Raw genomic sequence first — 11,299 nt, 5'->3', positions numbered from 1 at the left:
AAAAAATAAATAAAAAAATAAATAAAAAAAACCCTACCTACCTACCCTACTTTTGTTTTCGATGCAATAGGAAACACACCTATTTTTTTGTTTGGCCTAAGTATAAGCACTTGCTGTGTAATGTGTATATACATAGTGTGCCCATCATATCGGAGAAAAAAACCGCGGTCTTAAAACGAGGTGTAGATAAACCAGTTGCCCGCTAATAACAACAAGCCAGCCAACGCAATCATCCCAGCGAACAGTCCTACTATGCTCACGCCGACACCGATGCTCATCTCGTCGACTTGGCCTCGGTCAAACACTCCAAGAAGCACCCGCCCGGCTGTACGTCCGTTACGTCAAACAACAGCTCGCACTCCTGCCTCGCGAACCTTCTTTTCGACGAGGGCGTTCCGCATTCTGACCTGCAACGAAATCGAACCGATGTCTGAGGATTCGGATCAACATTCAGGACGCAACTCGTACGACGTCATTTACGTCCTCCGCTGACCTCCTATGACAATGGGGACATGCCTTGGCAAGCCCACCTGTGGAGCAAATGTTAGTTCCAGTTTAATGATAGAATTTTTTTAGATAATCATCGAGACGGGTATCCATGACGGAGGGTTGCCTATCCATATCTGCCTCGATCACTTACAGGCCTTGTACATAAATAAACGGTTTTCCTAAACTAGTTCATTCAATTCTTCACACATCAAAATTCCTGATATGCTATGCTCTTACCATTGAAACAAAAAATATATACGTGAAAAGCATGTGTGTGTGTCGTACGCATTCAGCACCTAGCTTTTGCAAAACTAACTCTCTGGCTTTGCACTCTGTTTCTCTAACTTGCATTTGGCTTTCCCGATCTTTCACGCTGTTTGTATGTACAGATGATCCCTTGAACGGTTGGGTCACACTAAGTTCTACTAATATAACGAATCTAGTTCTACAAATGGACAGCCTTTTCTAAATGACATAAACTTGCCCCTTCATGATTCAGAATTTATACAGACATTCAACTTACTTAATTTTCTCACGATTCCAAGCTGTTACTGTTAGTCACTTCAAGCAATCTTTTCAATCTGTCAGAAACACAATTCTCCAATTCTCTTTCTCTTTACAACCATGAACTGCGATTTTCGATAATAAACGCATGCCATAGAAAATACCAAACAGGCAAAAATATTTGTCAAATGCTCATATAATGTAGATATGTTATTTGTGATAAGTGGTGTTTCCAGACATGACATTTATTGATTTAGAACGGTGCCTACAGACCCATGCATCAGTATGTTCCCTAAAAGGTAGCTGACCTATTCTCCTGAGGTGGATAACCCCGCCACCCTGTGGCACTTGGAACCCAAGCCGGTGAAGCACACCCAATATGTATGCGTCTTTCACGTATTCACACCAAAATGACAACTTTGTGTTACTTTGTAGCACATTATTTAGAGCAGTGTGTAAAAGACGCCAGGTAGATAGATCAATTATCCCCCTTACCATTACACTACACATTGGATTTGGTTTACAATTAAATGGCAATTTAAACGTACTAGTACGGCAACAACAAGCAGGGGTAGAAGTTAGATAGGGGTAGAGTTTTGATTTAGGGAGTCCACTGGCCTCCATGCCCTCTAACAGAGAGAGTCGGCAGCAAACGGAGGGAGTTTGCACTTGGAAGGTGAAAACTACATGTTACGATAAGGCGCACAAGTGAGTAGTTTGCAGATTCAACAATAAAATTTCACTAACAAAGCACCATACAGAGTAGTGCTGTGCGTCGGATCCGAGCAAAGTGAAAACAGTCAAAAATACCAGATCCCGACAAGGGCATTTTTAAAATCACGAATCCGAATCCGAATACGATCGGCACTATTTGAATACCGCATTCGCGAATGTCCGAATCCGATGGCATTTTTTGAATCCCAGGAATCCGAACGATCCGATAGTGTATCGCTAAATCCGATACCGAATCCATGGATCCGAATCCGACCCGAATAACTCGAACATAGAATATTGGTAAATTGTGTGAGAGTCCATGCAGTCGTAAGAAATTCGTGTTATAATTTGTTCAAACATCAACTTTGGGTTGTGAGATCAAAAAGGGATGGGGTGACAGGGACTGTAAGAACCGTAAAGAACGGGATGATCAGGGGGTGGTGAATCTGGAACGATAATCCATCCAACGTTGTCCAACGGCTTTCGCTGATTCATTGCCTGAACCTCCTGGTTGGTTTATTGTATTCCTCTTCTTCTGTCAACCCACCGAACGGCCAAACACATTGCAAAACAACCTCTCTCTCTCTCTCTCTCTCGTTCTCATCTCCTCACTCCTCTCTCAACAGTCATCCACACACACACACAGACTGCCACACAGCAACACACACACACCACACCACAACGCGCAGGGCGGCGGGCGCGCACACCACACAACACAGAAAAAGCACGCTCAACACATCTCTCTCCTCTCTCGTCCTCTGCTGCTCTCTCTCACCACACACACACACATACACACTGCGCCACGACCTCTCTCTCCTACTCATCTCTCATCTCTTCATCTCCTCTCTCACACACACACACGCGCAAAGGCATATTATGCGCACCTCTCTGGTTCTCAACGCGCCTCGGTCTTTCTCGCCTCCTCTCTCTCTCATCTATCTCTCTGTGTCCAGCAGCACACAACACAAACACAACACGGTCTGCTCTTTCTCTCTCTCGCACACGCCCAAACACTCAGACACACACATTCACACACGACACACCACATGACACAATCACACACACACACCCAAACAGATAATTTCACACACACACATCACACACACACACACACTCACACCACACAACTTCCACACACCACACGCCGCTTGGGGCGCGCGCCGCAAACCCCTCTCTCTCCAGACTACAATACACACATCCCTCTCAGGGGGGGGTGGGGGTTGTGTTCTCTTCTCTCAACAAAACACACGTCGCGCGACGTACGCACCTCTCTCTTTTCTCTCTCTCTGACTCATACACTCCCTCTCTCTCGTTTTCTCTCTCCCCCCTCTTCTGTCACACACACAACACAAACATACCACGACCTCTCTGCTCTTCTCTGGTCACACTACACAACACAAAACAACCACACCTCTCTCTCTCCTCACACCACACACACACGCCACACGACTCGTCTCTCTCTCTGACACATACACACTCCCTCTCTGGTTCTCTCTCTCTCTCTCTCTCTCTGTCACACACACAACACAAACACGAAAATTGTCGTCGGATTCGGATTCGGAGTCGGATTTTCAAAAATGCTGTCGGATTCGGATTCGGATCGCCGGGATCGGGAGAGAAGTGTGGAATCCGAATCCGAATCCGAATCCGATTCTTTAAAAATTGTAAATCCGATCCGAATCCGAATCGGATCGGATTCGGATTATCGGATCCGACGCACAGCTCTAATACAGAGTGCTTCTTTTGCCTTTCGTCTTTACATTCAACATAATTATAATAAATATATTGGGCCAAATTCTAATGGAGCAATACGCTACATTGATGGAGCTAGTTTATATTACTCAACAACTACATGCTGGCAGCAGGGCTTTTAACCACATATAATCAAATACTGTATAAGCTGTATATTTCGCGGTGGATTAATTTTCGCGAATTTCGCGAACGCGTCCCCGACCGCGAATACTTCATACCGAATAATACCAAATATTTCATAATTCACCGACGGCGAAATTAACCACTCGCAAAATTGTCTGTCAAGTCTGAATTCGCGAAAATATCTGTACGCGAAAAATATGGCGTATACAGTAATTTTGAACACTGAACAAGTACCAATTTTAAATCATTAGAAATCTTTAATTATGACTTATATGCAGTTCATTATCATTAATTATTAATATAATTTAACTAGTGCAGTAAGGGCTTTAGTAATGAGGCGAAACTTACCTCACAGATATACCTGACCCCGACAGCTTTGTCAACTGTGACGCTGGCAGATGACATGTGACATGTGTTGATCTGTTCAGGTCACGTCTACGAAAGTCATGGTCCACTGATTCTTGAAACCTAACCGATAACATTGTTTAATACAGTGTTAGATCATCGCCAGAATTATAAAAAGTGAAATTGGTGACGAGTAGTGGCTTAAATCTATGCTCGTCACCCATGGTTATAACTTTACGCACACACACGGAGAGACAAACACACACACACGTGCACGCACACGGAGAGACAAACACACACACACGTGCACGTATACGGAGAGACAAACACACACACACACACACACACACACACGAGCACGCACACGGAGAGACAAACACACACACATACACGTGCACGCACACGGAGAGACAAACACACACACACATGCACGCACGCACGCACGCACGCACGCACGCACACACACACACACACACACACACGTTGAGATTGTGTTGCCACATGTGCTGTATTCTGTGTTACTGGTTTGTTGTATTTAGTAGGGATCAAGACTTAGTAAATTTTGTTTCTATAGATTATAATTTATTAAGGTACGCTGCACACAGCCTACCTAAAACTAGACAGAGGGCACTCACGGAGAGTGCATACCTCTGCCAGCATGTAACATGTATGTGTTACGAGCTGGCTGGCTGGCTCGCTAATATCAATCGCGCGAACACACTAACACACGATCGCACCAGACCGATCACATAACCTCCTCCAACTCCGTTGGGCGAAGGTATAACAACAATGCCACCTCTGCAGTTCACCTACCCTGCAGTACAATTCTTGCAGAAATTGAAAGGCCTTCATTGTAGAGTAAAACAGTAGGGTGAAGAATGGATCAACTTAGTATCTTTACGCAACACGGCGCAATAATACCAGTACCCCTGTAATAGTGTATAAAGAGTTTGCATATGTGCTAAAATAATCCAGAGAGACATGATACACGATTGTGTGGCACAGCTTTGCTATTGATCCTGAGCGCTGCGTGCGGATGAGATGCGCAGTTCCGCGGGATATGCGCACGCGACCGTGGGGATGTTCAAGTATGAAGCGCTGTCCGCAGTGGAGACGTGCGCCAAATTCGACGAGGCCCGGCGCACGTCACCACAGCCGTCAGCAGATGGTCTGTAGTTTTAGAAAATAACAATGAATACTTTGTTCTAAATAAGAACTATTGGCGGCTAAATAAGAGCAATATACAGACCTTTAAATTTCTTGACTAGTCAGTCAAAGGGCTTGTTGGGGGTCCATTATGCAGAGCTTCAAATTTAAATGGCCCATGTGAAATTGTGTTTTTCGGAACCCCAAAGAAAATGTCTCCCTCTAATATGCACCCCTCCCTGATCAATCACGCATTCAGGCGTAAACAATAACAGGAGAATGACAATGTGTGAGTTTTATGGCTCTTGACCGCACGTGCATTGACGTATACAGACTGTTGAATCAACAGGCACATTTGGAAACGTCTCAAATAAATATTCACAATTCACAATGATGCGACCGCCTGTGTGCAAAATTAGGTTTGAACGTAGTGAACATATATAACGTTAGTAGCTTACTGTGACATATCTCGTGACTAATCTGACACCAACAAAATTGTAAAAGTTCCGTGCACCTTAAGAACCAAGGCTAGAAATTACGAGGTTATCAATCTCAGAACTACGTAAGTCTTAATGAGGTGGGGTTGTTTTGTTGTAAGCTATATTAAACCAAACACGCTTTTGCGAAGGTGCCTGCCTCCGATTAGATTTCATTTTTATTTAGTTTACGTCAATTTCGAGGTGCCCGCTAAGCAAGCATAAAAGCCGCGGGGAGGAAAGACGTCACACACATCAGCTACGTTCATTGAAACTAAAACAATGCGAGTAGTGCGTTAGGGATTTTGAATAATATAAATTGTGAATAAAAAACTTCATGTGCAATGATATGACGCACTCTTCACTCCGACAGCGGTGAAAATGCCTAACAATTTTCCACTTCGATGCTGAAAGCATACGGCGGGCACTTTCATATTTACGAAAAGTAAAACAGGCTGGCTAAAGACGTAAGGTACAGTATCTGTCACGTCAGTGACGCCCCATTCATGTCCACTCAACGAAGAAGGCGGGCTTATTGATGATTACGAGATGCGAAATTGCAACCGAAGGACGATAGCCGCAGTGCGCTAAACAGTGTCGGTTAGTTCGTATTTATGGCAAACTCTTACGTAGAAAAGCCGTTTTAACCATAGCAGAATGCCTAGTTGCGCTGAAGATCGCGATTTGTGGGTGCAATGGTTCCCAATGCTTAAAAGTATGTCAGATGTCTGTGGCGCGTAGGCTGGATTGGAAGACACCAAAGTGTCAACCTCGCGCGCCACGGCATGCATGGCCTTTCGTACCCCAAACTTAGCAAATTTGCACAATCTTGAGATACGTCTCAGTGAATAGTGGCTGCCAAACCTGCGGATTTGCTAGTTGGCTGCAATCTCAAGATTGTCGCATGCTGAAAACATCCCTTATTTCAACTACACATTCTAAAATGCATTGTGGCGTATGCGAGTATATAACTGAGGCAAACTAGTAAGAATATTCCTAATGGGCTATCAAATTATCTAATATAATCATTTATTAGTTTAACAAAGACACAATTTGATTTGCCAAACACATGTAAGAAAACTGATGAAAATAACATTTTCGTAGGCCTAATAATTCAAGTTTGCAAGTCCGCTCCACCATTGCCAAACTATATAGCAACCTTGCCCACACTTGCCGCAAACTATATACATTAGCAGAATTGTAGGCCCAATTGTACTGGCTAACAGGCTTGAACGAACTTATAGATTAAAAGATTTTAGGCCAATTGTACTCAGCTACAGATTCGAATGCCTATATATATGACAAAGATTTCGTAGCCATTGCTATCAGCTACAGATTCGAGCCTATATAATATGTTAAAAGGATTTGTAGCCAATTGTATCACTAACAGAATTCGATCCTAATATATGTAGCAGATTTTAAGCTTTATCATCTAACAGAACTCGTTGGGCTATATACATAGCAGATTTGTAAGCCATTGTTATGCAGCTACAGATTGCGATTCCTAATATATATGTAAAAATGTGTACCATTGTATCAGCTACAAAATCCGATGCTCTATAAATGTAGCATGATTTGAGCCTTGTTATCAGGCTACAAATTTTCTACTATATATACCTTAGCGCATTGGCGTACGCAGGGGGGGTTTGGTTTAAAAATCACCCCTCTTGCCTCTGTCACCCAAACAAACATATAAAAAAAAGTAAGAGAAGGAGAAAAAGGAGAGTAGAGAGAGAGAGAGAGAGAGAAGAGAGAGAGAGACCGGGTTGTGTCTTTGGAAGTTAGAGAAGAGAAAGAAGAGAGAAGAGAGAGGAGAGAGAGAGAGAGAGAGAGTGTGTTTGTGTTTTGAGAGAGATGAGCAGAAAGAGGGAAAAAGAGAGGGAGAGAGAACAAAAGGGCCCTATTATCCTGTTTATTAAGTTTAGTATTTGTAAACACCCCCTCCCGAGCTGTAAGAACAAGGTAGCCTATAACGCAGGGTAAGGAGTGTGTACAATGAAATGAGATAGAGAACCCCAAAATCAATCTGCTGCAGGCTCGCGAATCGCGATGTCGTAACTATAAGTATCTTCGCTCTAATACTGTATGTAATATTGTGTAATCAGGAAATTGTGTAATTGTGTGCTCGTGGTGGCAACTCATGACAACTCATGATGATTTTCATGAAACAAAAACAAGTAAAATATGATATAATACAGAAAAATGTGCAAGGAAATGCGGTATTTTTAGGCGTTATTTTCATTTTTCTTTCAAACTCGAGAGGGCTTCATATTTAGCACTATATCTTGCCCGTCTTGCATGAAGACGGTCATATTTCGATAAATACTTCTTGAGTCGACCCATTTTTGTCCAAAAAAATCATACAGAGAAGTAAAATATGTGATTGTAAGCGTTTCAGATGGCTGGGGTCTGAAAAACGTATAATCAGGAAGTATAATAAAGGCTCAATTAGAAATAAATAGAAATGGAATTGCAAGATATGTGAAAAAAAAGATATAGATACAAACCAACTGGGAAGGTATGTTTACAAATTGCAATGGCTGATGGGAAGGTCATCTCACAAATATTTACCTCTTCTCACTGGACTCCACTGCTGATCCAACCAATGTCTCCACAGCTGATATTATACGCTCACTGCTGTAAGTGACAAAGTATACATGTTACCAGGGGTTAATAATGTAATAATGTAAGGTGTCATTATTAACCCCTGATGTTACTTGAATTAGTTGGTATATGCTGATATGTAGCATATCTGTGAAATGAATGAAAAAATAAATGCCACGTTGCGAGCAATGCAGGTGGAAACCAGTGTTGTAAGTCTCGAGGCCGGTCTTGGCTTCGAGACCGGCCTCGAGACCGTTTTCCTTGGTCTCGGTCTCGGTCTTGGACTCGGAAGATAATGACTCAGACTCGGACTCGGATTCGGGGGGTGCGGACTCGACTACAACACTGACACACACACGCACGCACGCACGCACGCACGCACGCACGCACGCACGCGTACGCACACGCACACGCACACGCACACGCACACACAAACACAGCTAATACAGTGTATACGCGCATTACATACATTGTATAAATTGTTATAAATTCTTTGATTGAAGTGAGTGGCCTTGTCAGTCTGTGCCCCCCTTTTTTTTTATCAAAACTGGACTCGGACTCGGACGCGGACTCGGACGCGGACTCGGGTGGTGTGGACTCGGACTCGGGAGGTGCGGACTCGACTACAACACTGGTGGAAACATACAGACCGATTATAAATAAAGGGCGCTAAATGGTCAGTCTGGAAGACTGACATAGTTCATGTACCTTTTCTCACTAGTTAATGTCTTTTTCACTCACCTAATTGCAGTCTCACTACCACTTTCCATTATAGGCTCAACACCGGAAACGCTTCCCTCATTGCTGTAAATTAAAAGAACAACACTCATTCACCATGAAGGATATAAGTACTCTCAACCCTTTTCGCAGGTATTGCTCTAATAAAGATTAAACGTTTATTGACAAACGAATCGAATCAATTACTTGTTTTTTGTATAGATGAGATATCTCTATGCTCAAGCCAAAAAAATTCATGAAATTTCCAGCACCTAATTATGTTTTTATGTAAAAATGGAATTGTGGATATATCTCAATTTCCAGAAAGAGTGAGGATACATAATTTTAAGCGACAGGTTAAGCACAATATGTACCAAAAAAGCACATCAAGATTTTTCTTTAAGTTTCATATTTACCGAGAGAAATGAAAAAAACTGCCTAAAATTCAAGTCACAACGTTTAAATTAATGAAAGTGTCAATGACACTGTAGCTCACCACAAATAACGTTTTTATAATATCCAGATTTATGAAATGCCTATAAAAGTGGAGCTCCTGATGTGTAACGTGTAAGATTGAGAGGATACGCTTATTCCACGTAGCTGCTATGTACCACGTGACGATGGTGTTTCCCTGCCCATAACACAACTTTTGTCAAAGGTTAATTGGTTGCATGGAAGTGTTTACTTCGTATGAGTTTTTCTAGGCGGTAGCACACGGTTGCCATCTGTATATCGCAATAATAATTTATAAACCAAAATGAATCACAATTTGTGACGGTAGATGGCGCTATACCCACGTTATCACGATGGCATTCGAAATAAATAGGCTATGCTGCGTTCCGACATGTTTTGTAAAACTTTACTCTAATGATAAAAAGACATTTTATCGGCAGCTGGAGAGAAAATACCATAATTGCATTAAAGATATGTTCAATGAAATCTGTAAAAACGAACAGACGAGTGTGACACCACAGACTGTTTGTTAATGCTGCGTTTTTTGCATAAATTGCATAAAACCTCTAATTGCATAATTTTTTTTTTAAATAAATTCAAAACCCTACCCTTATTCATTCACATACCAAAAATGAGCAAAATCCGTTCAACCTGAACTGACTAATGACAATTTCCATTTTCCCAAAAAATCGCCGTGGCTCGAAAGTACGCCGACTGGCGTGCTCCAAAATAGGACGTTCCATATGGGAACATAGCAGTAACAACTACACCCAATCTCAAACATGTGGGTCAAATGGTTCCTGAGTTATCGTTGGCTGGACGGACGGACGGACGGACGACACCCATGGCAATAGCTCAGCTTGACGATGTCAAGGTGAGCTAAAAATTGTAGCTAATAAAGAAACATAACTGATAAAATACGGCACCTAATAACAATCCCTGACGTGCTTTTTAAAGCAATATGTTACCATTGAACTATTCCGAGTTGTAATATCCATTTATACATTGGCTGCTGTTAGAAATCGAAATGGATAAATCAGTGTTTCTCTATTTTTCACAATGATCGACCGCCTGTGTGCAAAATGGGTGAACGCATGTGAAACATCTACTGTTAGTACTTACTGTGACATATCCATGACTAATTGACGCCACTAAATTGGTCAAATGTTCCATGCAACTTGAGAAATTTTGAGAAACCAGGTTACCATTGCAGCGCACAAACACCGCCCATTGCCTGCTGTCACTAAGCTATATGTCAACAAACGCGCGCATTATGTAAGGTATGTAGCTAGATGAAATAACTATTTTTGGCAGCGTGGGATAGTTCACAGATAACTAGCAGATGACAGCTGTAGAATGGTTGATGTTGATGGGCTAACACTCCATTAGGAGCGTTCCAAACTTTAATGTCATTAATATCGTGATATAAAAGAGATATCCGGGGGGGGGGGGCAAATCGATATGAAATATATATGAAGGGGGGTTAGATATGAAATAGATATTAAGGGTGGGTTAGATATAAAATATATATCAATAGGATATGAAAGTCGGCGCTTCATATGAGTCTTGATGTTTCTTTTCAAAGCGAGCTTGAAAAGAAGGCATTGCTCTTCGAAGTGAAATGTTCGCTTCGTTTCGCTCGCCTTCGTGTCATTACATTTGACAAACAATGGATAATATTACTCGCTCTGACAACCAACTTAGCAAACCAATAACAAAATTGTAATGAATAACATTGTTAACTTATGACATAAATTCTTATTTATAATATGTGATACCTTTCTTTGCCTATTGATGATACATTCGAGAGTGCAGTGGTTGCAGCGGAAAACCGCCCCAACTGTCCGGCACCCATGGTTGTCGAAGTCAGTACTCCTTGAAAAGAGCTTGTTGACGCAACGCCAACAGCTGACTGTCGTTCATAGAATCTGAACATTTGATAAACAATGGATAATATTACTCCAAATATAAAAACT

General features: G+C 42.0%; 1 protein-coding gene across 1 annotated transcript in view; it reads right to left on the bottom strand.

Moving 5' to 3' along the window:
* Positions 1–274: 274 nt before the first annotated feature.
* LOC106816323 overlaps positions 275–11,299 on the bottom strand; it is a 16,475-nt gene continuing 5,450 nt past the window's right edge. The window contains exons 2-6 of the mRNA XM_014820905.1: positions 11,102–11,251; positions 8,895–8,957; positions 8,121–8,186; positions 3,931–4,050; positions 275–407 (exon numbers count right to left, since the gene is read on the bottom strand). Coding sequence (XP_014676391.1) covers positions 275–407; positions 3,931–4,050; positions 8,121–8,186; positions 8,895–8,957; positions 11,102–11,178 — 459 coding nt within the window. The 5' untranslated portion in view covers positions 11,179–11,251. The remainder of the gene's footprint in view (positions 408–3,930; positions 4,051–8,120; positions 8,187–8,894; positions 8,958–11,101; positions 11,252–11,299) is intronic.

The sequence above is a fragment of the Priapulus caudatus genome, unplaced genomic scaffold (assembly GCF_000485595.1).
Source record: "Priapulus caudatus unplaced genomic scaffold, Priapulus_caudatus-5.0.1 Scaffold1349, whole genome shotgun sequence".
In the NCBI taxonomy this organism is placed as follows: domain Eukaryota; kingdom Metazoa; phylum Priapulida; class Priapulimorpha; order Priapulimorphida; family Priapulidae; genus Priapulus; species Priapulus caudatus.
This window is presented reverse-complemented; position numbering and strand designations above follow the sequence as displayed.